At 43.9% G+C, this 20,885-nt stretch overlaps 1 protein-coding gene across 1 annotated transcript; it reads right to left on the reverse strand.

Annotated features, from left to right (window-relative positions):
* Nucleotides 1–3,780: 3,780 nt before the first annotated feature.
* Nucleotides 3,781–14,685, reverse strand: FNTA (farnesyltransferase, CAAX box, subunit alpha). The gene is made up of 9 exons (XM_074812178.1): nt 14,540–14,685; nt 13,993–14,078; nt 13,302–13,416; nt 12,349–12,453; nt 11,460–11,586; nt 10,895–11,043; nt 8,847–8,909; nt 8,159–8,330; nt 3,781–6,676 (listed from the first exon to the last, which is right to left on the reverse strand). Exons 1-9 carry the CDS (start codon nt 14,668–14,670, stop codon nt 6,548–6,550), a joined length of 1,077 nt encoding a protein of 358 aa, XP_074668279.1. The 5' UTR covers nt 14,671–14,685; the 3' UTR covers nt 3,781–6,547.
* Nucleotides 14,686–20,885: the final 6,200 nt, after the last annotated feature.

A 20,885-nucleotide genomic window follows, 5' to 3' on the forward strand; every position in this document is an offset into this window, starting at 1 on the left:
ACACAGTCATCGAGGTGCAGCCTCACCAGTGCCGAGTACAGGGGTAAGATCCCTTCCCTGTCCCTGCTGGCCACGCTATTTCTGATCCAAGCCAGGATGCCATTGGCCTTCTTGGCCACCTGGGCACACTGCTGGCTCATGTTCAGCCGGCTGTCAATCAACACCCCCAGGTCCCTCTCTGACTGGCAGCTCTCCAGCCACTCCTCCCCAAGCCTGTAGCGCTGCTGGGGGTTGTTGTGGCCCAAGTGCAGCACCCGGCATTTGGCCTTATTGAACCTCCTCCAGTTGGCCTTAGCCCATCGCTCCAGCCTGTCCAGATCTCTCTGCAGAGCCTCCCTACCCTCGAGCAGATCAACACTCCCACCCAACTTGGTGTCGCCTGCAAACTTACTGAGGGTGCACTCTATCCCCTCGTCTAGATCATCACTAAAGATGTTAAACAGGAGTGGCCCCAAAACTGAACCCTGGGGGACACCACTCGTGACCGGCCATCAACTGGATTTAACTCCGTTCACCACAACACTTTGGGCCCGGCCATCCAGCCAGTTTTTTACCCAGCAAAGCGTGCGCTCATCCAAGCCTTGAGCAGCCAGTTTTGCCAGGAGAATGCTGTGGGAAACGGTGTCAAAGGCCTTACTGAAGTCAAGGTAGACAACATCCACAGCCTTTCCCTCATCCAATCAGCAGGTCGCCCTGTCGTAGAAGGAGATCAGGTTCGTCAGGCAGGACCTGCCTTTCATAAACCCATGCTGACTGGGCCTGATCATCTGGTTGTCCCGCATGTGTTGTGTGATGGTACTCAGGATGAGCTGCTCCATCAGCTTCCCAGGCACCGATGTCAAGCTGACAGGCCTGTAATTTCCTGGATCATCCTTCCAACCCGTCTTATAGATGGGCGTGACATTGGCCAGTTTCCAATCTGTCGGGACATCCCCGCTCAGCCAGGACTCCTGGTAAATGATGGAAAGCAGCTCAGCGAGCACTCCAGCCAGCTCCTTCAGCACCCTCGGGTGTATCCCATCTGGTCCCATAGACTTGTGTGTGTCTATGTGATGCAGTAGGTCACTGACTGTCTCCTGGATTGCGGGGGAGTCGTTCTCCCAGTCTCTGTCTTCTGGCTGAGGAGGCTGGATTCCCTCAATACAACTAGTCTTGTTATTATAGACTGAGGCAAAGAAGGCATTAAGCATCTCAGCCTTTTCCTCATCACTTGTTACCATGTTTCCTCCTGCGTCTAGCAGGGGATGGAGGCTCTCCCTGGTCTTTCTTTTGCTGCTCACATACTTATAGAAACATTTCTTGTTGTCCTTGATTGCTGAAGCCAGGGTAATTTCCAGCTGGGCTTTAGACTTCCTGATTTCTGCCCTGCATAGCCTCACAGCATCTTTGTAATCACTGTGAGTGGCTGGCCCCTTCTTCCAAAGGCTGTAAACTTTCCTTTTCTCCCTGAGTTCCAGCCAAAGCTCCTGTTCAGCCAGGGTGGTCTTCTCTGTCGCCGGCTTCTCTTACAGCACCCGGGGACTGCCTGTTCCTGAGCCATTAACACTTCCTTCTTAAAGAGTGCCCAGCCTTCCTGGATCCCTATACCCTTCAGGATCGTCTCTCAAGGGATCCTTTCAAGCAGGTGCCTAAACAAGACAAAGTCAGGCCTTTTGAAGTCCAGGATGTCAGTTCTGCTTAGCCCTCTCCTGGCCTCTCTAAGTATAGAGAATTCTATTATTTCATGATCCCTGTGCCCTAGTCGTCCTCCGACCGCCACATCGTCCACCAGTCCTTCTCTGTTCACAAGAGGAGATCCAGCAGGGCACCTTCTCTGGTCGGTTCACTCACCAGCTGTGTCAGGAAGTTGTCTCCCACACATTCCAGGAATCTCCGGGACTGGTACCGCTCTGCTGTGTTGTATTTCCAGCAGATGTCTGGGAAGTTAAAGTCTCCCACAAGAACAAGGGCAAGCAATCGTGAGATTTCTCCTAAATGCCTACAGAATATTTCATCCACCTCTCTGTCCTGGGTGGGTGACCTATAGTAGACTCCTACTACAACATCTGCCCTGTTGGCCTTCTCCCTGATTCTAACGCAAAGACACTCCACCCTGTCTTCACTACACTTGTACTCAAAGCAATCATAACAGTCCCTAACACACAGCGCCACCCCACCACCTCTCCTTCCTTGTCTGTCCCTCCTAAAGAGCTTGTAGCCATCAACAGGCACACTCCAGTCATGGGAGACATCCCACCATGTTTCTGTAATAGCCACTACATCATAATTTTCCTGTTTCATCATGGCTTCAAGCTCCTCCTGTTTGTTACTCATGCTGTGTGCATTGGTATACATGCACTTCAGATGGGCTGATGTTTTGCCCCCTTCAAATCTAGTTTAAAGCTCTGTCAATGAGCCCAGCTAACTCCTGCCCCAAGATCCTTTCCCCCCTCTGGGACAGGTGCATTCCATCTAATACCAAAAGGTCTGGTGCCCTGTATACCAACCCATGATTGAAAAATCCAAAGCCCTGACGGTAACACCAGTCTTGGATCCACAAGTTCATCTGTTGAGTTCTCTGGTATGTACACAGAGTACTTTAAAATGGCAATGTTATTCATGACTAGAATTATACAGAACAGTCCAGACTGCTAGGGATTCTGGAAAGGACCTGTTATAAGACAAAAGTAATGTGGTTTTTGCATTCAAATGTAATTTTTTTTACCCTTTGCTGTTACAATATATTGTACCAAAAGCCTAACAGTACAGCCTTAAAGGGAGAGAAAATGCTTTCAACCTGAGGTATTTAATAGAGATAGTTATTTACAAGAAAAAATTGGAATATTGAAGGATATTTGGCACCTGTGGACTAGAAGTAAATTGTCATACAACCACATTAACAGGCTTGCCAAAACTCAGCCAAACATCATCTTATCTCAGTTTTCCATATCAATTTCCCTTAAGCAGAAGATACACTAGGGAAACATGCTGCCAACCCAAAAGCCGCAGGGGTAATCACCAAATAAAACCAGATGTGGAATAGAAAGTGCAAAGCACCCATCTTAACCCACAATGTCTAGTAATGTGCTGAAGGCACTGGTGTTCAGAAAAGGGCATGAGCTAGGCTAAGGAGCATTTTTTATATTATTGCATCCACCATGCTGTATCTGGGACAACATCTCAGACATGTGGCTCAAGGTGTTAATAAAGATATTTTCTCTCCATTCTTGTGCACAGGGCAAGAAAATCACAGATGCAATATCTCCCCTGCCTAGTTTGAACTTGCACATGGGCAAGTCCACTAGCAGTTGCAAAGCCTCCATGTGAGGGAGGGATGACTCCACACAATCACTTAGTGTTGTTCCCTTACACCTTTGTTCTAAAAGCCACGGGAGCTTTTAAGCCATTTTGTGCTCTTGTAGGGGTCCATCTCTCTATAAGCCCCTCATCACCACTCCACTGCATGAATTGCCTGCTAGCTCTTGGACAGAAGTATTTCGTGTGACAGGAGTGATTAGAAACCTCACTGCTTCCCTGCTGGAGGATACTGCTCTCACAGAAGGTCCAGCTGAACAGCACACTCCTAATCTGCCTCAGCACAACCAGACAGCAACTGACAGAAGCATTTTGTGCTAGCTGAGGTGGTTTTGTACTCAATAGATTAGGAAGGACTTGTGCACTGCTTTGTCAGCCAAGTTGCAAAGACAGTAAGGTGGCAGTCAATACCAGCTTAGACAGACAGACAGACACAGCTAGACCAGGGCAAGAAGATCAGTCTTTGATGAAAGCAGGCATAGGAAATTATTTCATATGCTTTAATAATTCTCTGTACTACACTGAATGTTCCAGTTACACTGATTTACAAGGGACATTTGTACCAATACAGTTTTCCATTTAGGCACAGTTCTTCAGTAATAAAATTGTACACAAGAGTCACATCGCTACACACAATCAGTAACAACAGTTAAGTGTTCTTGTACAGGTGAACCCTTAGAACAAATCAGTTTGGTGTTTCCTCTTATCATAGGTAGTCAGTACCAATGCCTACAGGTTAAAGTCATCTAACACTTCCATAAGATCCTTCCCTCTAGAGCCCGTACATATTGTCAAGCTCCCACTACCATACAAAGATTCTGTCTGAGACACATTTTTAAAATTAAACTCTTGCTAGCTGCAGTTGCAACCTGGCTGGGCAGACTATTGTTTTCCCAGCTCTTTCAGCTCAGTATTTCCGAGTATGGCTGACTATCACAGAACCGAGGTGCCTTTTGAAGAGATTTTTAGAGCTTCCTTGCAATCCGAATGACAGTAAACATAAACATTTGAAAGAAAAAAATGAACATTTCTGTTAAAACATAGTGACTTTTTAAAAAAAAAAAATGGACTCTAGTCTCCAGCAAGTTTTTTTGTTAGGATTTGCATGATTTGTTTGATCACACGTTTATTTTACATGAGATGAGATATTTTTCTGTTAGTGTACATATCTGGTTATTCCTTCATTGGTAAACTTATCTCAGAAGTGGCATTATCTTTGCAACTATCACTGTGCTTGTATAACCAGTATAAAACTGTATTAACCTTGTTAGTAAATGACTCTTTACTGATTACTTCTACACATCATTTTCAAGCATGAGAATGCTGTAAGTTGACCACACCATAAAATAGTCTAAGAGGCTTGTCAGAAGATCCCACCATTCTTGACACAGAAGCACAGTAGGGCTAAATCTAAGGTCTTTCCTCAGACCACAAGTGACTGAGAGGTCATATGCCAAAATACAGTGTCCCAGTGGACACTGTTCATCTTCTTACCTTGGGATGAGTTATTGTCTCTGAAATTCATGCCAGGGTCTTTACAGAATACTCTGCCTTATTCCAAGTGCCCTCTGAATTTTGTTTATAGATACAGGAACTTAGTAACACCATATTCAGAGGACAAATTCTGTTCCCTCTTCATTGATGATGTTTATTTTAAGGTACTGAAGACCTTGAACATCCTGAGTGATCAGTACTCTGTATTTAGTGTAGTTTCAATTAGGAACAATTAATGGGGGTAGAAACATACACTTTTTGTTCTATGCTGGAGCTTCAACTGTGGTAAAAAAAAAAAAAGAAAAAAGAAAAAAAAGCAGATAACAAATCTCCAAAAGTTTGAAATTCATGTCCATTTTAAATGTTGACATGTCATTATAAAGATGTTTTCTTTACTGCTGGGCAAGTGGCAAAAGCATTAAAAAATTTCAGATAAAAAATTTTCAGATATTGTTTTAAATTTAAAGAATGCATTAATGTATTTCAATCATTTAAAATCTCCACTACATTATTTACAGCAGCAGCTTTTAATGTTTAGTATCAGAAAGACTATTCATATTATGGAATAAATACTAGTACTTATTTGTTCCCTTTAAGATCACCTCCAAGAAAATACTTCATATCAGACAAGCACTCTATGTTAAGAACACAATTTACAATAGCCATTTACTGAAAACAGGGCAAATGCAGCAGTTTTCTTGTACAGGTACACACACTCTACAGTTCTGTACTGCAGAGGCCTTCTACCTTTCACAAAGAAAAGGAAAAGTAGTTCTTGGCTGAATATGAAAAGCCTATAAGAGCAACAAGGTTAAGACATTTAATGCAAATAGGTGTCCAATAAAACCATTCCTTCCCTTCAAGTTCAGTGAAGATAACATAACATAACCAGTTAGTTATAATCTCTTCTGACCTATGACTTCAGTTTGGTCTGTTTACAAAAGACGAAGAAAAAGAAAATTTCAGACTTGCAGCTGTCTGAACAGAATTCCTAGAAAAAACTAAGCGGATCCCCAAAGCATTTTTCCTGACTGTGCAGATAAGAATTCAAAGCTCCACTGAATACATCAAGCATACTGAAATTTTCTGGGATGAGAATACTCCAGTGCAAAAGCCACCTCAATGCAACAGAATCCAATCTCCCTAAAGGGAATATTTTATCTCTATTAGCATCTGAGAAGAACAGACTGTGCACATTTAAAGACCAAAAGAAACACACTAAAAAATTTCAGACAAATGCTTTATCTATTTTTATTACAAAATTACTTGGTGTTAGTTTCATACAATAGCATGTGCTGTCAGTGTTGCATAGCTGCTGCCACGTAAGGCAACAACTGCAGCGCCTGCTTGCGCTAACCACAAGTATGTTACTTTATAGCCACTACTGTGAAGTTACCGGCAGTCATTACTGCAGCATCTGATGTGTCTGTTAGGAACCACAAGTGGGTAAGCCAGGACATGAGAAATTCATTTAGTGCCTTATATATAGTAGGTATAACTTTATGTATTTATTATTAGGAAACAAACCCTTTATTTGGTACATTTCAATAATTAACCCTTAATACATTTCTTAACTGCACACAGAGCTATCACCAGTAGCAGCAGTGACCCAAGACTATACAGCACTCTGCACTCCTATTTCATTGCAATACCTCTTCACCAGGGGAATACTACACTGGATTTTAAATTAGCTGATGAACCTACTTAGTACTGCTTTAGAACAGCTTGAGAGCTTAACTCTGTTTTCTTCCATGTCCAGTTACTGCTGCTTGTCTGCCAGTGTGCTCTGTTCAGGGCCTGAGCTGTGCCTGTTCTTAAGGGACCTTCCAATATATCTCCAGTATTCCTTTCGGATGGTGTCTTTTTCTTTAGCCAGAATTTCACACAACTATGAAAGAAAATTGAGAGATTGGAGTGTTATACCAAAAGTTTACAGAAACTTAATTATAAAATGTATACAATATATGCTTCAGCCAGTATTATAAAAGCCTTTCTTAGCAACAATTTTTTTATTCACCAGATTTGCAACTGTCCAATGACCTCAAACTGATGTCAACTCCAATTGGTAGTCAACCAATCTGACACTGCACAAAAAATCTCTCCAGTCCAATTTCAGTTGTAACTTCTTTCCCGTGACTCCTTTCGTGCCTACCACTCATAATCTAGCCCAGCTTATTCAGCCTGCAGTATACTACAGTACACTTGTGACTTCCTGACAAGCTTTTAGTGATCCAGTAGGCTGTAAACCACTTCATTTGAAACAATGGGGGAACATCCTGCACTTAAATCTTCAGTACTCCTGATGGACTGACAGGAGATAATTTTGTTTATGGTTTTTCTCTTAGCAGACTGTCCCAAAAGGATTCTCCATGCAAGTCAGTAACCTTCTCTCAAAACATGTTAGAGCTGGTGCTATATGGATACTTCTACATGTTCTAATTTTTGTTTTATTTTGATCTGGGTGAGCAGTGAGGCGCAGCAGATGTCAACCCTACTCACAGGAGATGCTGTGTAAAATTTATATGGTATGAACACTGCCTACAAATGTTCTACTCAATTCCCTTTTATTAGGCAGTTAACATTCCCTTACTCAGTGAAACAGAGTTGAGAAACAGGAGCTCTGATGCCTAAATAGATGAAGAAGTCAAACTCAGTGAAGTACTATAAAGGGACATGAATCTGGGAGGTACACCCGCACACACTTACACTCTGGTCCTGGAACACAACAAAGGAAAAATTTTGAGAAAGAACGATGTTGGAACACAGAGACTCCAGGCAAGAACTGCAGCTCTAACTACTCTGAGTTCCAGTCTGTCCTACAGTGAGTTCCCTGAATATGAAGCACAGGGAGATAAGCAGTACTGCTAGAAGTCATTTATTTTCTGTAGGAAATGGTGCCTGACATTCCTTACTGATGTCCCCAGTGCCTGCTGGCCTTTAAGCTAATTCTGCCAGCTTTCTTAGAAAGAGCTAAGAAGTGCAAAGGGAATTTGAGATTCTGTTTAGATACAGATTCTCTGAGAACAAGATTCATTAACCTTCAGAGAAGAAAGTGAATTCATGCTACAAACTTAGCACTGGAAACTCCATTATTCAAATATCTCCTTTCTTATGCAGGCAGTATTAGAAACCTTCCTTTACTACCAGGTGAAGAAAACTTACAGTGATTTTGTAATTGGCAAGTTATTATTTATAGATAAATTTATGAGACCCTTGTGATTATCTGGCTTCCACGTGCAACTCTTCATAGAGCTCCTGTGATTAACAAGTAACCTGTTCCATTTATGAAAATCAATACCACTTTGCTGCGATATAAAACAAGAGCAAAGATGGCATCTCTGAGAAGCAAAACCAAGCTCTCAAAACGTACCTCCAATGCCTTATTTAGTGTTTCTTCCTTGTTATCACACTGGTTTTCAAGCATATCCTCATATATGTCCACAAGAAAGGCAATCAGATAGGGTGAACTGTGGCTGGGCTGTAAATTCAACAGCTGCTCTAACAGATTTGAATACTTTGAAAGACCACGATCCTGTAGAATCCTAGAACAGAGGGTAATAGGCTTGAAACAATGTCTGGGAAATACAGTGTGAAATATTACATTTTTGTTATGACTCCTTTATTTGGAAATCAGTTTTGAAATAAGGGTAGGCAGAAACAAGTAAGGCAGAAAGTAAGCAGCATGCAGCAATAATACAGCTTAATGTTGTAGTAAGCTAGTGTAGTTATGCTCAAGTGAACAGAAATTAGACTGAAAGCATGCTCATTACTTCCTACTCTATGCTCTTGAACCCAGTAACATTACCAGTCAAGTTTTTAAAAACATGAGAAGTACTTGCAACCCTCCCACAAGGATTCTTGTGGGATTCAACAGGGCCAGAAACTCTGAGGAAAGTTACAGAGAAATTAGGTTCATGTATTAACCCCTTGTGGAGGTTTTTGCCTACTTGCTTAAGCACACAACACTAGAACGAAAAGCAACAAGCTCTTTCCGGTTAAGAGCTAGGCATAAGACACCCACAGATATTCTCTTTGCCCCACAGAGAAGGATGCCTCACCCTTTTAAATAGTTCCAAGCGCTCTCATTATGTGGCACTGCTGTGATCATCTCAAGAGTGTATCTGTGAGAAAAAGGTAACAGGTCATGAATGCAACCACTAACAATGCAGTTAGAAATTATCTGAATGTGCTCAGACACTCCCAAATACATCCCTCTAGTCTGTATTTCAGTCTTTTTGCAGATCATCTCAGCTGGGTCATAGATCAAAAATGTGTCGCAATGTAATCACTGCAAGTCTCGGAGAGGCAGACACTGTGAGAACTGTTTTAAATTCTGAAGTGTTCCATTTGCTGCATTTTATACAATAGTGAAAGAGTTCTCAAAATTATGAGCAGTAACACTAAGAAACAACATGACATGCTATCCCGGTATGCTACAGGAGTAACTTGTGTCCTGATGCTCAGAAATGGCAAGGGGCTGCAAAGGACTGGAGTAATCGAAGCCCAGGGGGCACTGTCTTAATATGACTGCATGTGGTATGTTCTGTATGTATTTGCAGAACTTTTTTCATGAGGCTGCACTTAACCAAACCCACAGAAAGGCAGAGCTTGAGGTTTCAGCTTACACAGCCTTCTGCAGCAGTTCTTTTAAAGTAGCAGTTAGGCAACTTCTCTAAAAGCAAAGCAACAAGAGGGACCTGCCATACAGTTGCAAAGCCACATTTCACCTTCACAAAACAAACTTTACCTTCTGCCCTTCCCCAGCACAACCAGGCATGCAGCTGATTTTCAGAGACAGCAGATACTGATAAAAAGTTCTGTAAACAGTACTGAAAAAAACCATAGCCAACCCTAAAACTTTTTTAACCTTCTGCAGTCAATGTGACAAAGATAAAGTTTATCAAGCAACAAGCAGCCCAACTGTGGTTCTATAATGACATCTGAGAAGTCTTAACCTTAGACAGTCTGATTCTTAAGATGGTATCCAATTATCTTGAACACAGCACCATGCATAAACGGATCAAAGGAGGGTGTTGGATTTAACCTCTGGAGAGAAAAAGCTGTAAATATCCAAGCCTAAGTCATGGAAATGAATCAGATTTATTAAGCTGCAGGGAAGTTATAAATTGAAAGAGAAGTACAACTTACAGCACTTTGCAAAGACAACCATGAAAGGTGGTGGAGGCTGGGATCCCCTACGAACAATATACCAATGGACCTATTCAGAGACCCAGTCTTTCTTCTCAATAATAACTCTGAAAAATTGCAGTACCTTCTTTTCATTGCTTCTTCACTTTAGACAAACCTTTTCTCATAACCATCAACCCTGATCAGTGGTCTGAGATGTGAAATCCACACAAGGAAGCTTCCCTTACCATCAGTAATAAAATAAATGGGTAGAAACCCAGTTTGTCTTCAGCTTAGAAACCCAGTTTGCTTCAGTTACAAACATACCACTTCAAAACAGTTTCAACAGTTTCCTCAACAGTTTCCTCAGAACAAGCCAACTCACAGACAGTTGTCTTTGTGCTGACCACATACCCCTGAAAGCTCCTTTCTTATTCCAGCTGCATCAAATTCCTCATGAAAGGCAACTTCTCTTCCTACAATTCATGTCCACGTTATCTTTAAATCATTGTGGTTACTGTACTACTAAAACAGCAGTTCAGTATAACACTGAGAGTGCCTCTCCTTCCAAGCTTTCTAGGGGTAGGATGTAAGATACTAATGAACAGTGCAACTTATGTGGTTCCAGTGTCACAGATCTTCTGCAGGCTGTTCCACTATAGCCAGTTGATTTTATAGTCACCTATACACTTTACAGGCTTTTTATAAAGCCAAAAGTTTTGATTGCACAATAAACAGCAGGGTGGGAAGAGATTCATGAGAATAGCTCGCCCAGGGCAAGCATAGTTTGCTTCAGTACTACTGAACAGCGGTTCTGAACACATCTATACATGCACTAACACTTGATCTGCTAGTCATCAGAGTGAGCCCAAAAACTGCATTAAAAACAGGAAAGACAAGCCCACAGGGACTGTCAAAGTATTCCTTTGCTTTCATGTCATGGAGAATGTTTAATGTGAGCATGAACAGCATTACTAACTGGACTTCTCTGTCTAGGACTGCTGGATCATCATAGCCAGTGGTATTGAAAATTACGAAGTGTCGTTGGTTCCAAACAGAGTTGTTCCTCACATCTTCCCTCAAAAGCTGGTCTACGTATTCCAGTTCATTGTCCCATAATTTGAACTCCTATATAAAGAGAAGAAAGAGAGAATATCATAATCAAAAGTTTTTATTTTTTAAAGTATGTTCTCCTTGCTCTTAAGTTCTCTGAACATTAGATACAGAGACTTTTTTAAAGAAATCAACACAAAGTTCAAAGAAAAATAAGAAAGGGTGCACTGGGAACACACTACACTCTTCAGTTGCAACAATGGTATTAGCTCTTCATTAAATTCACACACCTAACAGTAAGCAGTCAAGGACTGACCTTTTTGAACTCGCTTCCTAAAAGGCAAGTTTATAGCTAACCTCTACCACACATTAAAATGCAATTGTTTTTCCCCCTTCAGCATTAAGATACAAAGAACCAAATGCAATTCAGATTGTATTTAAGACACCTGAGCAGGTTTTTTAGCAAGCCAAGAGTTCTGTGGATACAATACCTGAATAACCCATTGTCTGTGTTGCCATGCATGGTAATTTTTGGCATCTTGGTTAAGAATGTCAGCTATGAACTCAAGCTCTTGGGATGGATCCTGCAGCCATTCCACCAACACCCGTCTGTGATGCCTAATGACAAAAGGAGAAAACTATGTTTAGAATAGTCTAAAAATTTTTTGTGAACATGTGGTCTGTATTAAAACAGCATACAGCAACTCTACTACTTAGAAAAAACCCACTAGTTGAATACTTCAAATTAAATATACCAAAACATTTCAGTTGACTCCAACAAATACATGATGCATACTTACACTATAACAAATTTTAACTACACATACACATTGGCCAATCACCTCCTTTTAGACAAGTTATGTTTACTTGAACTGTTTCCACTTTTAACACTCATAGCCAAAGTCTTCAGCAGAATAAAATTTACCAGTACTACATAATTTCTCTAGCAATAACAACACTGCTGTTTTGTCTATGCCCATTTGCTTGGGAAAAAACCCAACAACAGGTGAGCAAACTCCGAAAGTCAATAAAAGAAAAAATACTAATTTCTATTTGCTTTTTTCCTTGCCTTTGCATGAGTCATTTTTTTGATCTGTTAGACTTATTTTGACAGTTTAAAGATTGAAATTAAAAGAAAACAAGATTTTTTAGCATGTCATAATCATATGTTTAGAACAAACTGCTGAAGAGGACTTTAGCTAAAGAGGCAGAGATACCCATGCAACTCCATTTAACTCCTCCACTACTACCACTGCAGTAGATGCAGGAAGCAACTCTTAACAACTTTTAGGATCAATGATCACAACTTATTCTAGACAATTTACAAAACAAAAATTATCTGCAAAAACGTTAAGAACTGAAAAGAAAATATGATTTTACCAGACTTGGTAGTTCTTTGGCTGATCTTCAATGATAGCCGTAATATACTTAAGTTCCTCATGGAGATCCTTTCCCAAAGACTGCAGGAGGACCCTCCGGAAATGCCTGTATAAAAATGTCACTCATTTGAACACTGATACAGGCCTTTCCTAAAATTCATAGAGAAGAACACAGACGAACCTTTGTTCACAGTTCTAATAGATATTGAGTTAAAAAGAGTACAAAAAACTAAGCCATGTATCCAACTCTGCTACAGGTCATTCGATTATCGAACAGTTGGAGAACTGGAATACAACCGCTCATAACATTATGTTATCTAAGATAACAACAATCCCGTTTCAGATTCAATCCTCTGTTTGCCCACACTAGTCTTATAATCACAAAAACTATGACTTATATGCTTAAAATAATGTAAACTTTGATTTTATGCAAGTCAGTGGAATAAAGACACACAAGAAGTACTTGTTAGCATTCACAAGTTAAAAGGGCCTAATCTGAATATCAGAAATGCACTGTTTATTCATTACCTAATTGAAGATTAACCTGACATCTTCTAAAATGCACTATTTAATAAGTATACAATTATTTAGCAAGAAATGACAGCAATCGTGCTTTTATGCTGCCTCTTGAAGTCAACCAAGGGCATCTTCAGCATTTTGCCAAGGCCATGTTATCAGGTAAGTGATCTAATTTTAAACAGCAAAGTTCTTTTTGTGGCTAATCCTGACCTTGATTGATACTATCCTCAAAGCCAAATGAATGAAAACCACCAAATCAAAATGAGACACAGAAAATACTGAACAAAGGCTTTATTTAGAAGTTCACTGGAAGACTATACTACTGCTCTCTGTAAACTCAACTAGTTGTGCCCTGATTAGACTAACAAAATTATTAGAGACATAAGAGGTTGGCAATCAAATGATGATAGAAATAATCCTGAGATTATCACTTACCATACTGTGTAATTTGCAGCATTTAACTCAATGGCATCTGCTGTTAGCTTGAAAGCTCTTTCGCTTCTCTCGTCCCGCTGCAGAACAGCCCGGAAGTAATCATAGACATCTTGAACTAAACAGATAACAGCATCTTATCCAAGGTTGTGAGACAACAGCCTGATTAGGGGCTAAGGTTAGTAATCCTTTCAAGTTACCTCCTATTTTGTGTACTCTATCTCTTTAAAATTATTGCTCTGACAGAACTGCTGATTGAAACCTCTAAATGATTAGTAGACTGAAAAGGTGCAAAAATGCCTTAAAAATACACCATCTGAATAACAGCCAAACAATCAGAAAAGTTCCTTGCTGCTACTCACACCATTTCCCCAGATGCAGTAGCTTCATACATCTCTCTTCCACTTGTGGGCTAGAAATGCCTTATTATGAGAACCAGACTGTCTGTGGTATTACCTCTTAAGCCACAAGATTTTAAAATAAAAACTTGGCTAGTAACACCTCAGGTGAAGATTAAACTTCAGAGATGCTTGGTGAATACATCATGTACTACCACCATAACACATTAAATATTAATTTTTTCACAGTACTATGCTAGAAAATGTTATCGAAAACATGGAAAGTTGCTTTAGCTAAGCTAAGGTCAGACAGAAATTTAACCACCTTTTCAGCATAGAACATGTTTAAAACTTACATTTTTCACTGTAGATGATCTGAACAACAGGATTTGGCCCATCATTTTGACGGACAGGTTCAACGTCTGCCCATTCCTTTCTGTCCCTGTAAATAGATGCTTTTGTTCTTTCAATGCTTCTGAAAAGCACCAAATGCTAATCAAACCACTACACGCACAAATTTATGTCCAGCAACACATCCTTGTTCCCAACGGTCGCTATTATTGTCGCTATATTATTGTCTATGACACAGACCAGCACATAAACAAGTAAAGGAGGTACTGGCATATGTAATCGTATCAAAATCCAGTTGTAAGACAACTCGGGAAAGTAATCAATCACCCGACTTCAGACTGCCAGAGGCGCAATGCTGTGACTTGGGTTTCAGCGATACGCGATACACGCCCGCTGCCGCCCTACGGCCCCGGCCCTGGCGTCCCGCGCCTCACGTGACGTGACGCCACGCCACGCCACGCCACGCCACGCCACGCCACGCCACCGCCTTGGTGCCCTTGGCGGAGAGACCCTCGTCTCGGCCGCTCGGGGGCTGTGCCGCCGCGGCCGTACCTGTAGAGTACGTAGCTGGCGTCCTCCCCCTCCTCTTCTTCTTCCAGCAGCTGCCCGAAGCCGCTCTCCGGCTCGCCGCTGCCCTCCCCCTCCGGCTGCAGCTCCGCCACCGCCGTCCCCTCCGCCGCCATTGCCCCGCTGCCGCTTCCGGGGCGGTGCGGCAGCGGGGCAGAGCGTCGCGTGGCTCGCCATCGCCTCCCCTGGCACGGAGGGCGGGGATTGTGCGGCAGGGGCCGAGCAAGGGCCTTCCCGCCGCCGGGCAGGGCGGTTCCCCCGCGGACCCGGCATCTGCAGCGCCCAGGGGTCGCATTGCGCCCCGAGGAGTTTTAATCCACGGGTCTGCTAATTAACCGTCAGAAACGTACCGGGGTAGGCGGCGGGAGGTTGGGTCGGCCCGGGCCCCGGGTACTTTTCCAGTTCACTTTTCCCGTTCCACCATGCCCTGACGAAAACCTGTAGACCCAGCAGGGTCTACCAGCGTTGTGCCGTGACCAGTGGTCACGTCCCTGCCCACACATTATAGGGCAGTGCTCAGCTGTTACTTGGGTGGCTGGTATTTGTTGTACTTCATGCTTGGTTTACACTACTATAAACTAAAATCAGAGACAGAAAAAGCAAAGGGAGGCATTTCTCATGCCAGCAGTAGCGTATTTCTTGTGAGAACCCACTCTAGCACCAATATTGGGGTTTGCAGATGCAAGGCAGTAAGACCAACAGCACCAGACTGACACCGTGGGAATGCACCGGGAGACAAGAGGTTCTGGGAAATGCTGCTGCAGCAGCTGAGGTGGAAAGTTAGAACGCTGCAAATAGCAGGTCCCTGGCATTACCGATGCTCAGGCTCTGTGGTGTGGCAGGCATGGTGAGCTGTGTTTCCTCCCCAGTGGAAACTCACAAAATGGCACCATTTCAGTTGAACTTTCTGACAGGGCAAGGCTGAGGAATATGGTTGGTCTCTGTAAAAGGTGGAATTAGAGCAGGCTTTGAAACAGCCAGTTGTTACCAGTGGGTGAAATTGTGGAAGGCAGGAGATCCTCTGAAGTGATGTTGGTCAGTAGAACAAAGTAGCAGAGCTGAAGAAAGTCATTAGGAAAGCAACTGACCCGATGTTACAGGTTCATAATCCAGGGCATGCTGAGATGCTTTGGGGAGGAGGGGGTTAAAGACAGGCAGAGCACACGTATAGTAAGGGCCATGCATCTGTGCTGTATATTCAGGGAGGTGGGAAATCATTCTATATGTGGTGGAAAAGGTTAAAGTCTTTAATTCTGGGGTGATGAAGTTGAAAGGACTGTAGGTGTGTCACATCTTTTACAGTGATTTTATGGAAAGAAGAATGCTGCCAGAGGTGAAATGAGGGAGTATAAATGCTCAGCTGCAAATCGAAACACAAGATCCAGGACAAGGAAGATCTGGGCCTGTAGGTGCTTCTTCTGTCATAGAGCAGCTTTTTCCTCCTTTGGGAAGTTACCTGACCACTGTGCTTTCCTTGCCTCTCTGATTTTTTTCTGCCCCATTTTAATGGTACACTTGGGGACTTCATTTGTTTCTGCTGGGATGTTTGTATAGTGACTGGAGTGCATAGTTTGGTTAGTGCCTCTGGATATTACAGTAATACAGACTATAGTAATATCATAAGGGAGGGAGAAAAAAGAGCAATCTACTGAAAGGTTGCTTTGGACTACAGGACTATGAATAGCACAGAAAGGAAATGGAGAAAGACATACCTAGAGACAGAGGATATACAGCAGTAGCTAAGTGAAAGACGAAAGTTATAAAATGCAGAACATTCTGAAAAACGAGAAGAAGCACCAAGACAGGCCTAAAAAGGAACATGGTATATTATAACCAGATCAGAGAAACTGTGCACATATGAGTGAGAGAAACCTCAAAGGCAGTAAATCCTGTTTTGTAAGAGACAGAGCAGAAAGGAAAGTCACTGTTCCTGACCTGTTGAGGCAAAGGTTGCATTGTGAGTTCATTAGACACCAATAGCTCTGCATGGGCAGAGGGCACTTGAGACACAGATCTTTATGAATGCTTTATTAGCTCTGCTGTTTGAGCAACAATTTGGTTTTTTTTGTTCGTGCTTCCTCCAGAACTAACAGGTAATGACCTGGCATTGCCGCTGCTTATACTGGTACATGGATTACAGACAGGCCAGGTTCTGCAATAGGAGCTAATTTCCTCAGAGTGGCATAGCAGGACAAGAAACAAAAGTGAGCTTCTCTGATGCCAGCCACTGGATGGACCTGGTCCAACATGGGGCAGACAGCAGATAGGATAGCTATCCCACTGCCCTTAGGACAAGCTTCTGCATTTTCAGTCTGAACCTGTGGGTGTTGGAGTCTGTGGACTGCTTATAAAGGCTTGAGGAATGGTAACTGAGAAAAGCAAGCCTGTTGCAGGAAGCTGAAGCATGTTACAAACAAGTTGTGTCCTCATGAGAGCAACTTATGAGTCTGCAAGTTAGGAAGCTTGAAAGCCATGAGTGTAACTGAGTTTTAAAGTGATGGACCAGACCAAAACCCAGTGGGATCACAGCAAATCATTCTATTAACTGTACTAGGCTTCTGATCTGTCCCTAACCGCTCAGTTTAATTTACTGAACTGCACACTTCTTGTGGCATGCTAGCTTCAATCCTCGCAGCCTTGGGGCACTCTGAAAGCTTTAGTCAGGCCTGCAAAAGCATTAGTCTATCTTAGCATAGATCTGCTTTACAAAATAATACTTGAAAGTTCTAGCATATGTCTCCTGGCTCAGAGTTAGTGGAGATCATTTACGTTACATGTCTGATATCTGTAACCACACTTCACAGAGAATATTAAGACCCCACCCAAAGCTTCTACTTAAAAGTATGACTGGCAACTAGGACCTTTGGGAAGAAGCAACAAATAGGATGAGAGCTGTAATGAAGCTCTAAACAAAGAGTGAAGGAAAAATCCTTTCCACGATCCTCCTGGAAACTATGCTAGGACACATGGAAAATAAGAAGGTGATTGGTGACAGCCAGCATGGTTTCACTAACGGCAAATTATGCCTGATGATGGGGTTATAGTATTGTTGGATAAGGGAACAGAAACTGATGTCATGTATGTGGACTTGTACAAAGCATTTGTCACTGTCCCGCATGACATCTTTGTCTCTAAATTGGAGAGACATGGATTTGACAGATGGACCACTCAGTGGATAAAGAATTGGCTGGATGGTTGCACTCAAAGAGTAGTGGTCAGGCGCTCAATGTCCAAATGGACAGCAGTGATGAATGGTGTTTCTCAGGGGTCAGTATTGGGACTGGCACTGTGTAACATCTTTGTCAGTGAAGTGGACAGTGGGATTGAGTGCGCCCTCAGCCAGTTTGCTGATGACACCCAGCTGAGTGTAGCAGTTGATGCTCTGAAGGGAGGGGATGCCATCCAGAGGGACCTTGACAGGCTGGAGAGGTGGGCCTGTGCAAACCTCATGAAGTTCAACAAGATCAAGTACAAAGTCCTGTACATGAGTCGGGGCAATCCAAGCACAAATACAGGCTGGGCGAGGAGTGGATTGAGAGCAGCCCTGTGGAGAAGGATTTGGGGGAATTAGTGGATGGAAAACTGACTGTGAGCTGGCAATGTGCACTTGCAGCCCAGAAAGCCAACCGTATCCTGGGCTGCATCAAGAGGAGTGCGGCCAGCAGGTCAAGGGAGGTGATTCTGCCCCTCTACTCTGCTCTCATGAATCCCCCACCTGGAGTACTGTGTCCTCCTTTGGAGCCCCCATCGTAAGAAGGACATGGACCTGCTTCAGCAGGCAAGTCCAGAGGAGGGCCACGAAGATGATCAGAAGGCTGGAGCACCTCCCTTATGAGGACAGACTGGGAGAGTTGGGATTGTTTAGCCTGGAGAAGGCTCCAGGGAGACCTAGCAGCCTTCCAGTACTTAAAGGGGGAGGAACTCTTCATCAGGGAGGGTAGTGATAGGATGAGGGGTAATGGTTTTAAACTGAAAGAGGGTAGATTTAGGTTAGATATAAGGAAGAAATTCTTTACTGTGAAGGTGGTGAGATACTGGAACAGGTTACACAGAGAAGTTGTGAATCCCCCCTCCCTGGCAGTGTTCAAGGCCAGGTTGGACGGGGCTTTGAACAACCTGATGTAGTGGAAGGTGTCCCTGCCCGTGGCAGGGGGTTTGGAACTAGATGATCTTTAAGGTCCCTTCCAACCCAAACCATTCTACGGTTCTATGAAATAAATCTGTCATGTTGTAGCGCTGCAATCTCAGTTACTAGTTTTCAGCCTGGTAGCTCAGAGAGAAATCAGAGCTCCATTGTCCAGTATGTGCAGCAAGAGGTGGGTGCTGCTCCAAATGGCCTGCAAGCAAGCATAGCTATGGAGGAAAGGGGGCAAGAGCCAGCATGAAAGGGGTCACTTAAACTGCCGCAGAGGGCTCGATTTAGGTTGTCCATTGGGTACCCCTGTGAGCCTCTCAGGAAGGCTGCAGGCATGACCCACCATGGAGTCAGGAGATGACCTGTGTGCATTTGTGCAATTTCACAGAATCACAGAATCATCTAGGTTGGAAAGGACCTTGAAGATCATCTAGTCTAACCATTAACCTAACACTGACAGATCCCAACTACACCATATCCCTAAGTGCTATGTCAACCCGACTCTTAAACACCTCCAGGGATGGGGACTCCACCACTGCCCTGGGCAGCCCATTCCAATGCCCAACAACCCGTTCTGTAAAGAAATGCTTCCTAATATCCAGTCTAAACCTTCCCTGGTGCAGCTTGAGGCCATTACCTCCTGTCCTATCGCTTGTTACTTGCAAGAGACTCATCCCCAGCTCTCTGCAACCTCCTTTCAGGTAGTTGTAGAGGGCGATGAGGTCTCCCCTCAGCCTCCTCTTCTCCACACTAAACAACCCCAGTTCCCTCAGCCACTCCTCGTACGACATGTGCTCCAGACCCTGCACCAGCTTCGTTCCCTTCTCTGGACATGCTCGAGTAATTCAATGTCCTTTTTGTAGTGAGGGGCCCAAAACTGAACACAGTCATCGAGGTGCAGCCTCACCAGTGCCGAGTACAGGGGTAAGATCCCTTCCATGTCCCTGCTGGCCACGCTATTTCTGATCCAAGCCAGGATGCCATTGGCCTTCTTGGCCACCTGGGCACACTGCTGGCTCATGTTCAGCCGGCTGTCAATCAACACCCCCAGGTCCCTCTCTGACTGGCAGCTCTCCAGCCACTCCTCCCCAAGCCTGTAGCGCTGCTGGGGGTTGTTGTGGCCCAAGTGCAGCACCCGGCATTTGGCCTTATTGAAACTCCTACAGTTGGCCTTAGCCCATTGCTCCAGACTGTCCAGATCCCTCTGCAGAGCCTCCCTACCCTCGAGCAGATCAACACTCCCACCCAACTTGGTGTTGCCTGCAAACTTACTGAGGGTGCACTCGATCCCCTCGTCTAGATCATCAATAAAGATGTTAAACAGGAGTGGCCCCAAAACTGAACCCTGGGGGACACCACTCGTGACTGGCCGCCAACTGGATTTAACTCCATTCACCACAACTCTTTGGGCCCGGCCATCCAGCCAGTTTTTTACCCAGCAAAGCGTGTGCCCATCCAAGCCTCGAGCAGCCAGTTTTGCCAGGAGAATGCTATGGGAAATGGTGTCAAAGGTCTTAATTTACATCACTCATGCATTTCAGTCGAGGCACATCAGGTGTTCCCTCTGCCTCTTCGATTCTTCCTCCCCACTCCCCCAGGTAATCAACCCCTTGCACCTCCCCTGCCTGCCATGTCTTGGTTAGAAGCAGCAGATATGGCACTTTCCAGTGATTGTGTATAAATAAAAGTACATATGCAGAAGTGTGTAGGTATCAGGTATCTCTTTGTTAATGTGTTTGTATGAGATAGATGTGTTGTAAATACAAACATGCATGGTTCATGTGTCTGCATTGGGTGGATAAATACAGGCTCTGGCCTGAGCCAGCAGAACCAGCCTTTCAAGGAAATACCTTTCACGACAAACAGCAAATGCCAAAAACTGCATAGAGAGGGGCCCAGCCTCTGGAAACACCGAGCGGGCAGACAGGACTGTTTCCTGATCGCTACGGACGGCCCTGCGGGAACGCCTCGGCAAGGCTGGGAGCAAGGCTTGGTCTCAGAGGGGATGCGTGCCGCAGCTCTGCGCCTGCGGGACGAGGGATGCGCTCTGTCCCGGTGAGACGGGACCGGCTCTCCAGCCGCCTCAGGCTTCCCAGCTTCCGTGACGCGTTTCTTTTCCTGACAGCCCTCTGGCTTGATGCGGTCAGTCTGCGTCCTCGTTGGGGTAGCACCGGCTAAAATAACGGCGCTGTTGTA

The sequence above is a fragment of the Strix aluco genome, chromosome Z, assembly GCF_031877795.1.
Source record: "Strix aluco isolate bStrAlu1 chromosome Z, bStrAlu1.hap1, whole genome shotgun sequence".
In the NCBI taxonomy this organism is placed as follows: Eukaryota; Metazoa; Chordata; class Aves; order Strigiformes; family Strigidae; genus Strix; species Strix aluco.